The sequence below is a fragment of the Azolla caroliniana genome, unplaced genomic scaffold, assembly GCF_043228905.1.
Source record: "Azolla caroliniana isolate FFs.n. ecotype wild unplaced genomic scaffold, voAzoCaro1.0.p SCAF_1, whole genome shotgun sequence".
NCBI lineage: Eukaryota > Viridiplantae > Streptophyta > Polypodiopsida > Salviniales > Salviniaceae > Azolla > Azolla caroliniana.
Genome location: NW_028230436.1, coordinates 2748813 through 2768257, shown reverse-complemented (window position 1 = coordinate 2768257; position 19445 = coordinate 2748813). Strand labels below are relative to the sequence as shown.

Below are 19445 nucleotides of genomic sequence, written 5' to 3'. Positions count from 1 at the left end.
AAGCTCTTTATTTATTTCAAATACTAGCTAGAAACAAGCTTTTATTTATAAAGGTAATCGAATAAATAAACTTTTCCTAGAACCTAAAAATAGATCGCTTGCAAGGAATCAAACATTCATCACTATCTATTATATCATCAAATAGAAAAGACTAAGTAGGTAGAGTTTGGTCATGGTTGTGTCCTTACTTATATGGAAAGAGAAAGGTAAGATCGATACGTGGACAAAGACAAACAAAAAGGAAGAGACACAAGTTGATAATATATATTCCACGAAATCAAGAGTTTGTCATTTAATGTAGTTAATGTGGTTTTTGACATTATTTCACAATGTTATAGCCGCATAAGCTCTAACAATATGTAAGTACGTCGGGCTCACCATGACAAGAGTCGTTAGGAGGTATTTAGACTTTTGGTGTGAATTAACTGTTTGCATGAAGGTTTGATGTCGTCTAAGGGTTTCAAGATAAAATTGTTGGACAAAAATGATTATAAGCCTATATGTGCAAATGTTTGGGTAAAGTAGGATTGAATTTAGGCTCAACAAAGCATAGGTAAAGCAATTTTAGCAACCAAATAAGAACTATTATTGCAGTTGTGATTATTAAGAAATGTTTACCTTGTGAACTTACCAATAGACTATCCGAAGAATGCAAAACGAAGATGGATACAAAACTTTGACACGTGATATGAGAGAACTTGTATCAAGACATAAATTGGATAATAGATCTATATTATCGAATCCTTGATTCTCAATCTTTCTAATCGTAGTTGCTTCTCACCCTATGTTCATTGATGTTAAAGAAGAATGTCATTCATACTAGAATGTTTCATACTTAATGACATGAACATTGATTAAACATGTAATGATAAAATGAATAACGTCAACAATAATGACATAAGCAATGATGCCTAGTTCACATTTGTATTGTCAAGAGATGTGCGTAGAATACAAACCTATACCATTCATGATTTGTCATAACTACCTATTCTCACATCTACACACATGTTGGGACAATATCTACATATTCTTTTAGAGTGCCGCAAGGGCGAGTCATGTTATTTTTTAGGACAAGAACAATTGATGTCAAGTTTGAAAATCCATTCCCATTATGTGGTCCAAGATCTCGTGATTGAATATTCTTAACTTGTCAATATCGCTAGTTATTCATGCCCATGTTCTTCCACAACCTTAATACCTTATATCACAATTCACATGTTGAAAGGTTGAAATTATGAAAGTCATTATTCATGTTCTTGAATCTTACTGTCTTGAGTTTTTATCCAATAATACCTATATGTCACAAAACTACGAGATATCCCACATAGATACGATAAATAAGGATCCCAAAGTATATAACCACAACCAAAATCTAGTACATATCTATAAGTGGATCATAGAATGTTCAAGGTGACTTGAGCTAAACTAATCGGATAAATGGGTGTGGCCTAACTACTTGTCAAGATTTTGGCCCACCGGAACCAGACATATCCGTCGAGGTGACGATCGGATGGCGACGGACAGGATCGAATCAGGACAGATGGCTGACCGGAACCGGATAGATACGGCGAGGCGGTGACCAGACGAAGATGGTGAGACAGCCGAATCCGTCGAGGCGGCGACCGGACGACGACAGACAGGATCAGATCAGGACGGATTGAACCGGTCGGGACAGACGGATCGGTTGGTTGATCGCGGTGCATGGTGTTTTGAAGATTTTCGGTGTAAAATACAAGACCAAAAGCCTAGTAGTATTTTGTATTTTAAAAGGGATGTTAGCAAGGCTTGAACATTACACCTCCAAGATAGGAAGCAATATACTTACCACTAGGCCAAGTCATTTCCTTAAAAGTTATATTTCTATCATTATAGATTTACATGAAATTCTCATACATGAGAGCTTAGATAATGACATGGCAAGCATGCATTTCATGCATTACGTGCATGCATTGCATGCATTATGTGCATGTCTTGCATCCTCACATGCACCATATGCCTAGGGGCATCTATAAAAGAGTGGAGGAATCAAGCAAATAAAACTAATGAAAATTTTGGGAAAAATAAGAAACTTGTAATCCTATTGTTGATGTATCTTCTCTCTTAAATCTAAAAGTTAAAAGTTCGATCTTTATCTCAATATCTCTCTTTCGTCATATCAATCTCTCTCAATCTATCTTAAATACTTTCTCGCTAAAGTTAGTGCAAACTTCGAATCCTTCTGGTCCAGGACCCCGATGGTTCCACCTCACGATCCGCACGTAGTGACGGATCTTCACGACAACGGGTAAACATATGGTTTTTGTGGGTGATTCATTGAGCCGGAACCAATGGGAATCCATGCTTTGCTTACTTAGTGAAACGTTACCAAACAAGAGTAGAGTGTTTGAAATACATAGAGAAAATATTGGGAAGCATAAGAGTAGCTACATATTCAAATTCCAAGTGTCCTTATTGACGTCATCCATTGCTGGTCTTTATTACTTGCATGCATTGAAATTTATTATATGAAGTGTACCTTGAAATGGTTTCTTCAACTGGTTGATGCAAAAAACTATTTTGTCTTGCAATGAAAGAGTTCCAATAAGCTAAATATAAATTTCTCTCGCACTATGTATAAATACATTATTATACATATATGAATTATATATTATTGGTAATGTTTTGAGCATAACAATTTCTTCTGAGGTATATGAGGAGTATTATTGCTAGAATAAAGAAAGTTTATGCAGTGCAAACCGTTATTAATCATGCCCCTTCCCCCTCAGGTTGATCAATCTCCCATAAACTTTGTACTCAAGCTTAGGTTTTCTTGCATTGTGTAAGGATTATGAATTCCATTCGTAGTATTATAGCTCACAGTTTCTGGTAGATGAGGAATATAATAACTCAAAGATCTCCAGATTGAGATTGGATCGAGTACATGAATCACATTTCTATTGGAAACGTGCAAACATTCTCGTGTTCACAATTGGACATTGGTGGACTTGCAGGAAAATTGCTAGAGGGTGGGTGGCTGCTTTAGTCTAGACAATGGTTCTCTTTGTATTATATTCAGGAAACACTTCATCTTGACCATAGTTATCACTGAATTATATTAAGCAAAACACTAAGTTTCTTCTTGTGCTAGGGAAGGAAATATTTCTACATTGAGGGGGAGAATGTCCATCCCAAGCTGAATTTGATGGTCGCATTTACAAAGGCAATGACGACATGGGCAACTTGGGTGGACAAATATGTTGACTCAACGAAGACTATGGTGTTTCTCTCATACATGAGCCCACCATACAAAGTACTCTCATACATGGAAGTCTGTAGTGCAATTCGCGAGATGGTCTGCCTTGCCCTATGAGTGAAAGATTGAAACTTTATGGTGTTGAACATGAAAAATAGTCGAGGGCTTCATCAATGCTTAAAGAGTAAGAGGTTAATGTTCCATCTAAATTGGATGGAGCTGAAAACCCTGCCAGGTGATGTATCATCCGTGGCACAGTTCCTCTACAAGCACATTTGGTGCCACTTTGCCTGCCCAATCACACTCATCAGCAATCAGGTCACCTATTTCATCTAGTAGGTCATCTAGAACCTCGGTGAACATCATGTTGTGGTAAGTGAAGCATCGCCTACTAACTCAAGCTCATATCTTAGCCAAGTAACAAACAAAACGTTAACACATCTAGAAAAGATAATCAACAAAAACCGCACCAACTAGGACCAAAAAGCTTCATTCTGCACCATGGGCATTCCAAACGCACTTTCAAACAAGTCCGTATCAATTGTGTTTAGCCTCAATTTGGTGACACCACTCGAATTCCAGATCTCAACTTTGCACCATCCATGTGGAGCAGCTCAGCCAAGATAAATCTCAGCAAAAGCATTGTAAAGTCCAACAGCTTACGTTTGCCATAGATCAAATCAAGAGTATGCTACATCTCAAAATTCTACACTAGTAAACCCATATATTAATGGGCATTGCTGGTGTACATAGTTTAAAATTCACTTATAAACTGTTGGAGGCTTGAAGCTTAGATTTATATACTCAATTATGAATTTTTGCCAAAATTACAGCACTTATATACTCAATTAAGGTTTCGTGCAACATTGAATTTTGACAGGTACACCATATTTGCATTAACCCATTAACCTAACTAATTTACTCCACTGCAATATGGCTTAATTTCGTCAGGTTAGTGGGCAAGTGATATTTGCATTAACCCACTACCTGTGATTCTCAAATGTGACACCACCACAACAATTTTTTTCTGTCCATGTAAGGCTAATTGTAAAACTAAATTATTGTCTTTTGCCAATTAATAAAATATAATTGATTCACAAAGAACTTTTGCTCTCCCTATAAAGCCTAATCCCAAAATAACTGAACATTTTTATTTTACACAACTAAACAGGTTGAATTCTTTAAATTGACGAGGCTTTCTGAACCAATGTGAGAAGGGCAGACAGCTAAAAATTTCCTTCTTGGTTCTCATATAAGATTCAGATCTCTCCTGGAAAGAAAGCAAATAAAAGGTAGAAACTAAAGAAAGCAAATAGAGGTTAAAAAACAAACCAAGTTCCAACAAATTAATATACAGGATAAAGAAAAGTCACCTTTATCGTTTTATATGAAACATGTCTCAAGTCCAAGTTGGGGGATAAATGACAATGAAGAGAAATATATACACTCTTAAAAATGCTTGCCTGTCACCATACCACACTCTTAACTGTATCAAAATTGTAAGCCTAGAACAGTATGCATGATTGGTATTCTGTTGCATTGCATGAATTTTTCTAGAAATTAATGCCATCATATCAAGTTTCAATCACTTATATGATTGAGAGCACTATTTTCTTTTGAAATCAAAATTTTGAACAAAGTTTTCAAAAACAGCATAAATATCACAATGGCTCTGGCCTTCTAACCAATGAAAAATTAAAGGGAATGACAGAGAAACAATTCACTAATAATACAACACTCCTATTGACAATAATAAGCACTGAGACTTGTACTTTTTACAAATATATATATAACGGAACATTGCGAGCTACTCATACAGCATTTCCATAATTATAAAAAAAGACTTGTAGCTGAAAGGCATATTTTTACGAAATATATTCAACTATAAATGAATCAATTTAAGATTTCTTGCCTGGTTGGCTCTGAATGGAGATTGCAAATGAGAAGACAAATCACATATGTGATCATACAAAGACCTTTGTAAAGAATCAAGATACTGCTTTCTCTGCAGAACTTCATCGAATTCAATTATTGATCCACTCTCTACACGATAATTATTCGTGCCAACTATGATGCTAGTAAGATATAATGGCTCCAATAACAATCCAGAAAGAAGGGATCCTACAGACACAACATTTCTTGTCATTACAAAACTGGAGTTCATTATAAATCTCAAGAAAAAATGAGGCATTCATTATTGTTCAAAAAGAGGGGATGCTACATTTTATAATAATAACAAACAGCATATAAACTCAAAACCGTTAGTTAAAACTAACATATTTTCCCGGTTTATTGGAGTTAAATCCTGTAAGCGTCTGGCTTGGTATTTATTGCAACAGTAATCTTGAAATCATGACCATGCATAGAGTTCAGACTTAGTATTTATTGCAACAGAAACAGTAAACTTTTAACTCATGTACTGCAGATAAGTTTTTATACTTGAAATTATATGTTTTTAAAAGAAACTTGCCAAATAGTTCTACTTCTAAATGAAACTGAATGTTTCGAATGCAATAAACTAACCTTCAACGCCTAAGAGATTCCATAAAGCAATTTTGTCACTACAGCTCATTGAAATGTGGCATCACCGCAACCAGGTTTTCTTCTCACTGCCCCTCCAGCAGGTGATTGAACACTCAAGTAACCATTTTCCTTGAAGTATGGAATATTATCCACATCAATAGATGGAATTACGCATGCATCTCCACCTTAATCTCACAATAAATCCAGAAGAAATGGAGGAAATTTCAGCATCCAACAATTGTTTATCAAAAGTTCTTACAATTGCATAAATAAGGAAGGCACTTACAAGGCAGTTGGCTGATGTATATGTGTAGTTGGATATTTGCACGAAGCTTTAGTTTTTTTTGTTTTGGATCCCACTCAAAGAAGTCCTTGTTCTTGTGAATATCAGCATTATTTCATTGGACTCTTAATTGAATTTTGCGCCTTATTATTGCTTCAATTTGAGAATAGATGTATCTATAATAAAAATGGAAATTCAACGACCATACGAGTAAGTTTCTCTGAGTCTTAAAAATTACTAAAAAGTACCAGAACATGAATTTAAAACTCCAATTTCTCTTTAACAATAATAAAGAACAAGATATTCCTCCCTTCTAAAATGAATTCAAGTATTGTTATATACAGCATTTTGGAGGCCATCAACCACACAATATGATTGCATGAATTGACTTCTCTTACAAACGTTTTTATATTTCTAGCAGTTGCCCAGGAAAATAATTCAAATTGTATATCTATAACACCTTGATTCTTGGCACGAAATCTCAATACAAAGTAAAAACCCACAATAGTATTTTAATTTTTCGCGTGTTATTTCTAGCAATGGATCATGAAAATAATTAAAATCGTGTAACTTTAACATCTTGATTTCTGGTAGGAATTCTGAATATGAAGTAGAAACCACAAGAATATCTAAGTTTCGGTGCATGAGATTATATCTATATCACATCTTTTCCAACACATTTGAGCCCTACAAGATTTATTAACAGTTTTTTTGTCTAGTGTTTCTTCCTTTTAATTCACGTTAATAGTCAAACTTCATTGAAAGTGAACTTTTTGGGATGAATAATAGCTATATAGGCAAGGTCTGAGATGCATAAAGAACACGCATCTACTTCTCAAAACATCAAAAGCTTTCTAAGCAAGACCTTAGTAAGAGGAAATATTCTTATCTGACAAAATTGAAAGTATTTTAAAAGGAAATATATAAAATAATAATAATAAACTCTTAGAAATGTCCCACTTTAGAGTAATATAATAACCATAAATCCGAATTCAAATTATACTCATCATTTGAACTGAAATAAGGAAAAAGAATTACAGTATTCCAAATTTCAGCATGAGAATCACTAACAATATCTGCCAAAATGCTCATGCATGACTGTCCCACGCATTTCGTTCCTGTTCCTATCGCAAAAACCTCTAATTCTACACATAAATAGTCAAATTACGAAGATTTCTTTTACGATAATCAAATAAATTAAACAAACTCAAAACAGAATTGTGAAGATGGATTTTTCCTTTTATGATACCAAATAGTTATTACTTGCTTAAAACATACATTCTGCATGTAATAATAAAGATTCTAGATATAATTGTAAACTGTTAGCCGGAAAATTATAAAAGAAACATTTCTGCAATATTCCATCTAGTTGCAAAATACAAAAAATGGATTTTTTGCAAAAATATGGCGTACATTGGAAATACAATGATTTTGTTATTATGAAATACATTTGACATTTGAGGTAGATTCAAAACGGAAAAGGAATGCATTTATGCATGATATTTTTATATGGTTCCAAAATAGAAACTTATGTGATAGAATTTGATATAGTTTCTAATTTTAACCCTCGAAAGTAGGATCCTGCAACAGACTCTAATATCATAATAGCATTTTTTAGTACATCATCAACGAAATTTTAAGGAACTTATGGAAGATCTAAATCGAACTTCCTCTAATGGTCACACTATCCCAAGTTTCATGCCTTTGTCTTTAAATCATTTATTTCCGGTGGATATATGCATACCTTCTTCTTCATCATCTTCTTCTTCAAGGAAAGAAAAAAGGAAGCCTGCCAATACTGTTGATTCTGTTCCCTGTGGTTTGCCTTGCTTAGGTAGATCGCCATATTTAGCCAAAACTAGTCGTGAGACCCTGCTGCCCCAATCCATTTACTGCGTTTCTACTACTGACTGTGAAATCGAGCAGGGAAGGCTTTCACTCCAATACGCCGTGCAGTAATAATATGTATTAAAATTTAATGACTCTAATTAGGGTTATTTACAAAAATACCTCCAACCTCACTCCTCATTTCAGTAATTACCAAATTAGTCCCCTTACGTCTTCAGGATCTATAACTAAGAAAAGCCAAAAGCCCGCCCTTCTAAAGCTGAGAAAATGTCAATTAGGCTGCCAAAGCATCTTTTAGAATCTATCAAGAGTATTTTAAAATAATGCCTATTTTTCATATTTATGCATCATTGTTATTATCAACCTCAATGTCAATGAGAAAGGTGGGGGCCGATGATCCTAGAAGTTCTACGACAATATGTCAAACTTGAATTTTCTTGATCATACTAGGCATTTTCTTATCAATGTGGATATTGAGGGGCTTGAAAGTCAAGTAATTAAAAGAATAGGTTGCACCTAGATTGTTTTTAATGTTCCTTACGCTAAATGCAAGGAAAACACGGAGCAATTAGAAACACTAATTGCCTTGCCAAATCCTCATTCCATGGTATCCAAGCACATTTACTTGGGGAATAATCGTGATTAGCCACAATTCACTCCCGAATCATATCTAGAGCAACACAATGGTATAAGGTGTTATCCCCACTTGCCAAAAACACTTTCAAGGTAGTAGTAGTACTATATGTACCCACTAGCTTGACTAAAATGTTTCTTATCATGAGACTCAGTCAAGTCTTCCACCACCCCCCACCCCAAGAAAGAAGGAAAATCCTTTCTTTGTATGTTGTTTAGGGTTCACTCATTTCTCTCCCTAACACACAAGATTGCTAATCCACCCAGGATTAGCATGGATTCCTTGCCATAACCCCAAAGCCTAATTACACTTTTGCATGTAATTAATACTCTCTCTCCTTTAAAACCTAACCCTATATATTCCTTCAGCCATGCCCATCTTATCATTCCCAAAGTCGATGAAGCCATTTTCAAAAAAGAAGAAGAAGAAAGAGAGCAATACTATAGAGGATGAGCCATCGTCCTCTTCTACTCACAATCCATCTAGCAGCAAATCCAAGAAAGTTAGTAGCAATATAAAGACGGAAGAAGATCCGAATAACACGAACACCGACAACTTGAGCACATTGGAAAATTTGTATTCCAAAATTACAGAGTCCACTGAAGTGAAGGGGAAGCTGGATAAGATATTCAAACATGTGAGAATTATGGTGGTCGGTCGGTCGGGCTCCGGTAAAACTACGGTCATAAGGCTAGTGGTGGGAGAGAAAGGGCCCAAAACTATAGCCGTTGGGACGGCGGGTGTCCAAGACATAACATTAGAATGGCACCATCCCGACCCAGATCTACCATTGATCTTCCATGATAGCAACGGCATGGATGTGCTTGGAGCGAGCCGTCTTGATGACATTAAACATTTCCTCGATGAACATCAAATGAACCAAGACTTTAGCCAGAAGATCCATGTGGTTTGGTATATCTTCAGTGCCGCGGACACGAGGTTCCTTGAAGATGGCGGCCTACTCGAGATGCTCGACAACTACCCGAACCTACCGGTCCTCCTCATTATGACTTTTAACGACCACGAGAAGTTGGTGAAGAAGAATGTGGAAGGTTCGAGGCTGGAGACATTGTTGGGACGAATCTCAGATCCCGTCAAGCGACAACGTTCCCGTGACACAATGGTGAGGCTAGGGAACGATGTGCAACAATTGGATGATGGTTCCATCGAGGGGCAACGTGACCTTGTTGGGCTCAAGGACCTCACACAACAAACCAAGGCCCTAATCGGGAAGGAACTCCATGCAACGTGGATAGCTTGCCAAGCCACCGACCTTAATGAGAAGCTCAATGCCTCTGCACAACTCATCATCAGCCTCAAGAGGTATATCACTATTTCATTTTGGTCTGGCCATGATAAATTGTGTGCTTCGTTGGACTTTGGATTGTGGGTTCAATTTCAAGTCGTCTTTGTGGTGTATGATGATGATGAACAAGTCTTTTCTTCTCTTACACTTGCTTTCCATTCTTTGGCTTTTTTTATGTTCCTAAGTTGGTGATTAAGGATTAAATTGATGTCTAGTAGGTTGGGTAGAGGTCAAGTAATGAAGGGGAATTTCCCTATACATACATACGAGGTCCACCCAAATATGTACATAGCTCCTCATCAGTGATGGGCTGCTCAAGGAAATATACGACCCTATCAGAGGGAGGATGTTGATGACCATTTGTGTTGGGTTTCTTTCGAAAACCAATTGTAGAAGAGAGCCTTTGGCCGGGATAACCGGCCAAACGAACATCTATCCGACATGGTAAACCTATTATGGTCTTCCATGTGTTAGATTTGACATGTGTGTGTATGCGTTTAATCGCCGAAGTGGTTTTAGTCATGTCCAAAGAGCAAAATTTGCATGCTTTGATTCAGAATTATTGAATCACGTCTACCTTTCCCTGGTTAACTCCTCTTCAAACAAATAATGGTATCCTACATAGACCAATTTCTCCTCTCTTTTACTAAAGTCTAATCCTAAGGCTGGCATGCAAGTTGTAGGGTATGATGCGCAATTATCGATATACGAATCACATGATGATGCTTATTTGGCTGTAACCTTGTAGGTCGGAGTTGTTCGGCACATGCCTACTAGGGGCAATGCCAGTGTTGCAACAGACCCAACTAGGCTACATGTTGTTAGCGGTGACCAAAGGTTTGGGCAAGATATGGAGGGTTCCAGTGGACATGGAGAAGGCGATACTGAGGGAGTTCTTCCTGACCGAGGGAGGGCACGGGGTATTGAAGAACCTCCTCTACAATGTGGGGGCGGCCATCGGGCTGGCGGGCACAATTACGGCCTCGGTCTTCACGGCCGGGGCGGCCGCGGTCGCGGTACTCGGGGTGCTTGTAGTGTCCGCCTTCACCCAAATGAGAGGGACATCGGCCCTAGTCATGTCCTACTCTTTGCTAGTCTTAGGTGTCATCTTATATGTGAAGGCTCTACAGCCCACTCGCGAGTCCTGGGATGATTCCCTCTCCGTGGAGAGCTACTCTCGACTCTGCAGGGATTTCTCTGAATCTGAGCAGGCAAAGCACCTGCAGTCGTTTGTGAAAGGGTATAAGTCCTTATGGGAATCCACTCAGAACAACAAGGAGCAAGTCAAGCTTCTCAAGTCGCAGCTCATCGCTTTCTTCAAGACCAACGTACTGTGTCGCCCCACCAGCTTCTTCACCAAGATGCGACAAGATGAAGATGAAGATGAAGAGGGCCATGATGACACGAGTGACACTGGTACCAGTTTTGGCCGTGATAGTGATAAAGACGATGGGGCTGGCCTTGCAGGATTGATGCGCTTCTTACCCAAGGTATGTCCAGATTTTGTGTCAATGTTATTTGAGTGTCTGTCCAAGACTCCAAACACACACCCCCCGGGATTCATCAAATTTGTGTGTGTGCGAATTGGTGTTTGACTCTATCCCAGCAAACACTTCTTCATAAATTCAACTAGGAAATTCTTAGTAAGTTGATCCAAGTGGACATTTCTTCGTAGATTTTAGTAGGATCACAATTCACAACACTCTCTTTTTTGTGGGAATTATGGCATGGTGGGCTATTAGTTACTTGTCTAGGTTGTGTCAATGATGGGACAGTAGTTAGTTATGTATATAATATAAACACCCGAAATAGGTTTGTTGTTGCTTGATTGTTTTTTAGGCCTGTTGTTGACTTAGCTCTTCTTGTCGGGAGGTAAGTTGCAATGGGTAGTAGACGAGATATAATGATATTGTTGAATGTATGGTTTATGTCACTCTTGATGTGGAATGGGGAAATTAAGAATAGGATTATATTTTTCACTGCATGTTTCCATTGGATAAGGGATGACTGAATCCCAATATTGTTTTTTTTTTGCATTATGGTAGGATCGAAAACAAAATCAACCACCATATAAATTTTTCGAGGAGAGCGATGAGGACTTGTATGAGTTTGATGAGGACATGTACAAGTTTGATGACTTGTAAATGGTTATGAACCAATATGAACACTAGTAATGTACCAAGACGTCATCCATCCCTTGTATATTCAATATTTAATATGCATCCTCTCATAGGTAACATTGTAAATGATTCTCGAGAATGGAGAATCTTGTGAGTTTCATTCTTTATTCGGTTCTCCATCAATATAATATGATGTTATTCAATAATTACACAACCCTTTTATAATCTAGATTTTCCACTTTTGCGGCTTGTGTGTTTTGTATCAACATGTATTAGCACCTGCAAAGCTTAGAGGTGATGGAAAAAACCCATGATCAAATGGTATTGAACAACAATAAGATGTAGTTAAAAGTTTGTCTTAAAAAAATGCTCATCTACACACGTTGTCTTTGGACAACTCTGGTCGCACCATAAAATATATTTGGCTAGGTGTTGCCTAAAGATCAACATAAACATGTTATGGAAGAATTGACGCTATACAATGTGCATGTAATATTCAATCATCGTATTAAACCACAAACAATTGTTCATTTTGTAATTTATATATAGGAGGTAGAAAACTTTGGGGATTAAGAGAAATTGACGGCCTATCATGTGGTAAAATACAATGCATAAATGATGCCTTTGATTTTGAGTCATAAGTTTAGAAATGCATTGGACTTTGCATTAACCATTGTCAATGACAAAATTCTCTTTGAGAAGTTTTATAAAGTCCTGAGGAAACTCTATCTTTTAAGAAAACAATTGAAACAGAGGGTCGAGCGTGGAGACATGTAGCATAAAAGGATAGGGCTTCAATGGGCTAGGGGGATTTACAATGAGGTTGTTATAAATTAGACAATAATTTTGGATCAAAAGATTATACACGAGTGATTTTAATGCATGTATGGTGTAATAGGGGAGAGGATTACCAAGACAAGATAGATAAAAGTCGCGGACAATGGACAACCACATGTTCGATTGGAAAGATTCCTATCATTTCAATTTCGCGTCAATATTAGGTAATGTGCGGATTTTGTGCACCCTTGTACTTTGTTTCCAGCAAGACATCACCTTTGTGAATGCACAATTTCGGAAAGCATTGCTCAATATATATAATATGTTTGGCCTTTCGCAATTGTTAATCACTTAGTTAAATGTGATGGTTCAACGTCATGCGCGAATGAGCTCACACCCTGCAACCTAGAGGTTGTTAGTCTTTGACAATGTCTTCAGTATACACATACATTTCATAACTACAGTGTGAACTCATGCATTACTAATAATAGCTGGGTGCATCTAACTAGAAGCAAGTGGCTTCACAACCATTGAAATTGCCAAGGTGAATAGCTTTACCCTCTCATAACAAACACTACAAAAAGACCAACCAATCAACCTCTCCTCCCCAAACATACATAGAGTTGTCTCCTCCCTAACTAAAAATCAATGGCTATATTTGCAACACCAATTTTGTCAATATTTTTGCTTGAGAAAGAGTGTCTTGATCTTTCATAGGGAATGTTAACACCCACCCACAAAAACCTCTCTCTCTCTCTCAATCAAACACACAGAGTGTTTTTTAGGGTTCTATAAAGATTCCATACCTTAAAATTCTTTGCCATGGGGCATGGCATGGCATGAAATGTTCAAAGTATCACTAATAAGTAGTATTAGGAGTAGCGGAGTTTGAGGTAGAAGTTAGAACTATATAATAAGAATGCAAGCCTTTTAATTTATATTTAGTGTTTTTGATGTTTTGGAAATGATGATGCCGACATTAACAAATATACAATTTCCACAACATCCCCTTTCACAATTGTCAAAATTTCAGACAATTCCTATATTGGAAAAAGAAAAAACTAATTGGGCGAAATACGATAAATATATTGTTTGTTATCGAGCATTGGGAAAAGGTCAAATTCTGATAATTTGCCAGCATACTTTTCTTCACTCCCCATTGAAAATTAAGAACAGTTGGAAGTGGACGGATCTTTGGGGTTCATGTTCGGATTGATTATAGAATTTAAAATTAAAACTAATTTCTTTTTTTCCTGAAATTAAAACTCCTTCCATTAGTTATAAAAATTTACAGTTGAGAGTCTTATATACCAATCCCAAAAGTGGATTATAGATTATTGATTAGAATTAAGATAAAGATGATGATGCTATACTATAGTATACTATATTTATGTATATGATTGTATAAAAAATTGATGTCTATACTATATTTATATATATGATTATTATTATTATTGGAACTTCTGAATTTGAAAGATGAAAAGGAGCATTAGACCAAAAGTAGAAACTCGAAAGTGCTAAGGTTTTCTTATTGAATGATTGATTAAAACTCACCGCCGTTTGTGCCATGGATTTCCATTTTGGGTTATCTTGAATTTTCAAAACTGTACGCAAAAAATGATCAGAATGAGAATGAGAAAAGTTTGAGCCTCCGAAGTTAAGGCATGAAAATGCAGACACAAATAGAACAAACACACGTACACACTAAAAAGAAAAAAAGGCTAGAGCCACATAAACAGTTATGTAAAAATAAATAAAAGTTTGTGATAGATTTCTCGTGTTTTCGACTTCATTTTATGCGTAGAGGAAAAGGAAAGACAGGAAAGATCGTTGTAAGATCTAGTGGTATGTGGTCATCAGAATCTAGTTATGTAGCAGCTGGTTAGTAGAAATCAGGTTGAAGCAGGCTGCTATTCAGGTCTTTAGGGTTTCATGACGAATGAAGGAATGAGTTACTTCTGTTCCTGTGGCTTCAGTTTTTTTGGGTGTTCCCTTCCGTAACGAACCACCTAGTTAGCTAGTAGCCACTAGTTGAAATTTGAAAATCAGGATCTCTGAAATAATGAAGAAGTGGCCGATTTGCGTTCCATCTCGTCTGAAGCTAGGCTTCTAGGAATTGCTTACTCACGAGTCACTACTAGTTCACGGAGATTAGGTACGTCTAGGAAACTAGCTTGAAATTAGGGTTTCTGACAGAATAATACAATAGGAATTGTGAGCTTGGGCTTTGAAGGGTTTACTAGTTAGTTTAAGAAACTAACCAGGTTTAGAAACTAAAATGAAGAAATGGGTAGTCTGCATTGCATCTCTAGTGATGTTGGGATGTGCTTTCCAGATAATGATGGCTTTTGATACATTGCTCAATAAAAGCACTCAGAAAAGCCTCATTAGAACGTGGGCTAAATCTAGTAGAGAGGAATGCAATGCTTTTGAAGGTGAATGGGTTGTCGATGAAGGCTATCCTTTATATAAACCTGATTCTTGCCCTTATGTTGAAGAGTCTTTTAGCTGCTTTGCTAATGGAAGACATAATTCAAGCTACACTCATTGGAAATGGCAACCTTTTGGTTGCAATATTCCTAGGTCAGTTATGTTATTTCTTTTATATATGTTATTTCTTCATTTCTCTTAAATTTTGTGGTCCGTTCATGTTTTAATCCTGTTAAATTCCTCGGTCATGTGTGCTGGTTAAGCAATTATATGGTCAATTCGTGGGACATCCCCTTCTTCTCAGTTACTGTACATGCCGATTTGAGCCAGTATACGGTTGATTCATCCCTCTTTGGGGGAAATAACAAAAATCAGGAAATAAGAAAAGCTCACGGCCATCCCCCCCCCCCCCCCCCCCCCCTTCTTTTAGGCGTTTTTGTTTCTAACGTTTCCCGAGTCTTACAAAAATCAAGGATCTTATAAGAACGAGAGGCAATGCAATTGATTGATTGCTTTCTTTTCTGTCAGGTTCAATGGCACATATTTCTTAACTTCGATGAAGGGTAAGCGCATGGTTTTTGTGGGTGATTCATTGAGCCGCAACCAATGGGAATCCATGCTTTGCTTACTTAGTGAAACGTTACCAAACAAGAGTAGAGTGTTTGAAATACATGGAGAAAAGATCGGGAAGCATAAGAGTAGCTACATATTCAAATTCCAGGTGTCCTTCTTCACGTTATCCATTGCTCATTTTTATTACTTGCATGCATTGAAATTTATTATATGAAGTGTACCTCGAAATGGTTTCTTCAACTGATTGATGCTAAAAACTATTTTTTTCCAGCAATGAAAGAGTTCCAATAAGTTAAATATAAATTTCTCTCTCACTATGTATAAATACATTATTACATATATGAATTATATATTATTGGTAATGTTTAAGGATTGAGCATAACAATTTCTTCTGAGGTGTATGAAGAGTATTATCGTTAGAATAAAGAAACTTTATGCAGTGTAGACCTTTAATAATCATGCCCCTTCCCCTTCAATTTGATCAATTTCCCATAAACTTTGTACTCAAGGTCAGGTTTTCTTGCATTGTTTCAGGATTATGAATTCCATTTGGAGTATTATAGCTCACGGTTTCTGGTAGATGAGGAATATAATAACTCAAAGATCTCCAGATTGAGATTGGATAGAGCACATGAATCACATTTCTATTGGAAACGTGCAGACATTCTCGTGTTCACAACTGGACATTGGTGGACTCGTGGGAAAACTGCTAGAGGGTGGGTGGCTGCTTTAGTCTAGACAATGGTTCTCTTTGTATTATATTCAGGAAACACTTCATCTTGACCATAGTTATCACTGAATTATATTAAGCAAAACACTAAGTTTCTTCTTGTGCTAGGGAAGGAAGAATTTCTACATTGAGGGGGAGAATGTCCATCCCAAGCTGAATTTGATGGTAGCATTTACAAAGGCAATGAAGACATGGGCAACTTGGGTGGACAAATATGTTGACCCAGCGAAGACTATGGTGTTTCTCTCGGGTTATTCTCCAGGGCATTACAAGTAAGTTAACATATATGCGATTCATCGTCCAATTAATATAATGTCATACATGTTAAACAAAATATAAACGAGATTTATTTGTTTGAATAATGAGTATGATCAAACATAATTAAACAAAGCTTACATATACTGAGTTAAGAATTTCAATACTGCACACATATTATAGTTTAAAGTGTATATTGCAATTTCTCCTGGAGGTAAGCTTGGTCATGGATTCACTATTGAGTGAAATTTTCATAGCATGACTGAATAAATACTCTTCACCATGATCCCAAATAAAAAAGATTTGAAGTTATTTATGAACACAGAGATGGCACAGGAAACGATTGAAATATGCTTGAACTTTAGTCAGAAATTACCCACAGGTTGATTAGATTCTCTTTCATGACTTTGACCATTTTACCACATAGTGTCAAGATTAAAAGTCTTTGCAATATATTAAGAAAGCAAATGACTTATCTTTACAAATATGGAGATCCATTGTATTTAACAGGATCCATGATACTAACTCAATTATGATAGACCATATATATTGAAGCATTGCGTGTCCTAAAATTGTAGGGGTGGAAAATGGAACTTAGGTGGAGAGTGCCTTACTGCGACTCAACCCATTTCTAAACAATCATGGCTTCCAAGGTACCCAGAGAAGATGCCAGTGTTAGAAAAGACACTGGCAGAAATGAAATTTCCAGTGAAACTCCTTAATATTACTCGACTTTCAGGCTTTCGAAGTGATGGCCACCCATCTATCTATGGCCTTCTTAACATGCATGGGTATCAAGATTGTAGCCATTGGTGTTTGCCTGGAGTTCCAGATGCATGGAATGAACTCCTCTATGCAATGATTATGAAATAGTAATGGAAAAGATTTGGTGGTTGTAATGAACCATCTATGCATTGATGACAAAGTAGTAACTGAGAATTTGTGGCAATGTTGGTATAAATGTGAGTCCGTTAGGTGTTGTTGCTAGATGTGTGGAAAGAGTATTGTCCTGTATGGAAATAACCAAATCATAGCAATCAAAATTGTAGCAATGTTTGGGCTCTATGTACAAGTATTCCATTTTGGTATGGAAATTTGTGGTAATGTTTGCCATTTGAAAAGGTAAATAACTTTATATAGGTGCCATTATTTTTTAACTGTTGTGCTGCAACTACTACATTATTTAATTTATAACCAGTTACATTACATTGCACCTAGTAGATTTATGTTTATTATGCATGAGGATACCATGATTGCAGATGCTGTATTTTGAGCACTAACTATTGTGATTCGGTTAGTGATTATCAATTTATGTACCAATGCAGCTTTTGTTCATTTGATGTATTCTAACAATTATATGAAAAGTAATTCTAAGCAAATTTTAAACTTTTGATAAGCTTGGTCACACCGTGCTTGAAAAGTATAATTTCACTTGGACTTGGTAGAGTCAGAACGCGTTCATCAATAACATTTGTAATGAACATTGATGTAAATAGGGCATGCTTTACGGACATCTCTGTTGGATCGACCTAATGTGAACTTTCCAAATCAAAGTATGTATATAAGGAACTTCTGGCCCATCACAAGATTGGTCGTTTTTAATTGTGATTTTGTGATAGAGAACTCTTGCACACAATCTTGTACCTACTATCGTGTATAATAAAGCACCAATCTCTGGTGCATTGTGATCTTCTTGTGCCTTAGAGTGTTGTGTTACCATTGTGATCTTGCCATTTTTTGTATTTTTGGCTGTATTCATGGTGTAAAAACTTTAGGTCTTTGAGGGATTGCGTAAAACTGTGGGTTAGCCCTAACTCCAGCATGATATTCAAGTGACAGGTTTGTTTACAAAAAGGCTATGGAAGAGCTTTTGAAGGCTCAACAACTCTTGCAAGAAGGCAATGCAAAAGCAGACACAAGGGAAGCCGAGGAAACATGGGTGATTAATCAATTGTTGAGAAAAAGGGGAAGATTCTGTTGAGTTGAGAGCTTAATCTTCGAATCTCAAAGAAGACATGGAAGAATCTACCACAACTCATATGAGAAGAATACTACATTGAACAACATCTGTGTTATTTGGAGGTTGTTTGAGAGTTGAATGAAAGAACCTGATTCAATCACCGCTTGCATAAATGAGTTCAATGCCATTGGGTAACAACTGAAGGGGCAAAAGATAAACTTGGACTTGGAGATGCAAGAGCTCACATTGTTGAGTCCATGAGACACTTTTGTACAATGCTAAGCTTGAGTCCACCAACCAATGTACTCTCATACATGGAAGTTTGTAGTGCAATTCGCCAGAGGGACTGCCTTGTCCTATGAGTGAAAGACCGAACCTTAGTGGTGTTGGACATGAAAAATACTTGAGGGCTTTATCGATGCTTAAAGAGTAAGAGGTTAATGTCCCATCTAAAAAGGATGGAAGTAATGGACGAATCAGATATAGTTTACCCTTGAAAAAAACATTGCTTTCTCCACAGATGAGGTATTACATGCTTGGTTTCTAAATCCGGGTGCCTTATTCCTCATGATACAAATTGAGGGTAGTTCACTTGCTATGAGGCCCATGACATAACTCGAGATTTATATGATGGGAAGGGACTCACATTGGACGAGGTCTGCCATTTGCCCAAGGTGACCAAGTGCTTGTTAGTCAATTGACTAGTTGAGTTCTTTGGCTCCATTTTCTGGTAGGTTGGTTTATACCATCAACCCATTTCCTCTCCATCCCTCC

At 36.9% G+C, this 19445-nt stretch overlaps 2 protein-coding genes and 1 pseudogene across 4 annotated transcripts; 2 read left to right on the top strand and 1 right to left on the bottom strand.

Moving 5' to 3' along the window:
• Positions 1–5114: 5114 nt before the first annotated feature.
• Positions 5115–8043, bottom strand: LOC147868307 (tRNA-specific adenosine deaminase TAD1-like; annotated as a pseudogene). Its single transcript, XR_015531231.1, has 5 exons — positions 7783–8043; positions 7077–7183; positions 6042–6150; positions 5756–5940; positions 5115–5353 (listed from the first exon to the last, which is right to left on the bottom strand). The product of XR_015531231.1 is annotated as a tRNA-specific adenosine deaminase TAD1-like (transcript).
• A 686-nt stretch (positions 8044–8729) lies between these two features.
• LOC147868306 (uncharacterized) lies at positions 8730–12188 on the top strand. The gene is made up of 3 exons (XM_087317691.1): positions 8730–9843; positions 10575–11316; positions 11872–12188. The coding sequence occupies exons 1-3, from the start codon at positions 8891–8893 to the stop codon at positions 11968–11970; spliced, it is 1794 nt and encodes a 597-aa protein (XP_087173817.1). The 5' UTR covers positions 8730–8890; the 3' UTR covers positions 11971–12188.
• A 2328-nt stretch (positions 12189–14516) lies between these two features.
• Positions 14517–18926, top strand: LOC147868305 (protein trichome birefringence-like 5). 2 transcript variants are annotated; one of them, XM_087317666.1, is made up of 5 exons: positions 14517–15306; positions 15682–15874; positions 16261–16442; positions 16570–16728; positions 18551–18926. In XM_087317666.1, exons 1-5 carry the CDS (start codon positions 15002–15004, stop codon positions 18690–18692), a joined length of 981 nt encoding a protein of 326 aa, XP_087173792.1. In that variant the 5' UTR covers positions 14517–15001; the 3' UTR covers positions 18693–18926. The 2 variants fall into 2 exon arrangements, with proteins under 2 accessions (XP_087173792.1, XP_087173784.1); XM_087317658.1 differs by lacking the exon at positions 18551–18926 and adding an exon at positions 17290–17846 and having other exon boundaries at positions 14525–15306.
• The last annotated feature ends 519 nt before the right edge of the window (positions 18927–19445 follow it).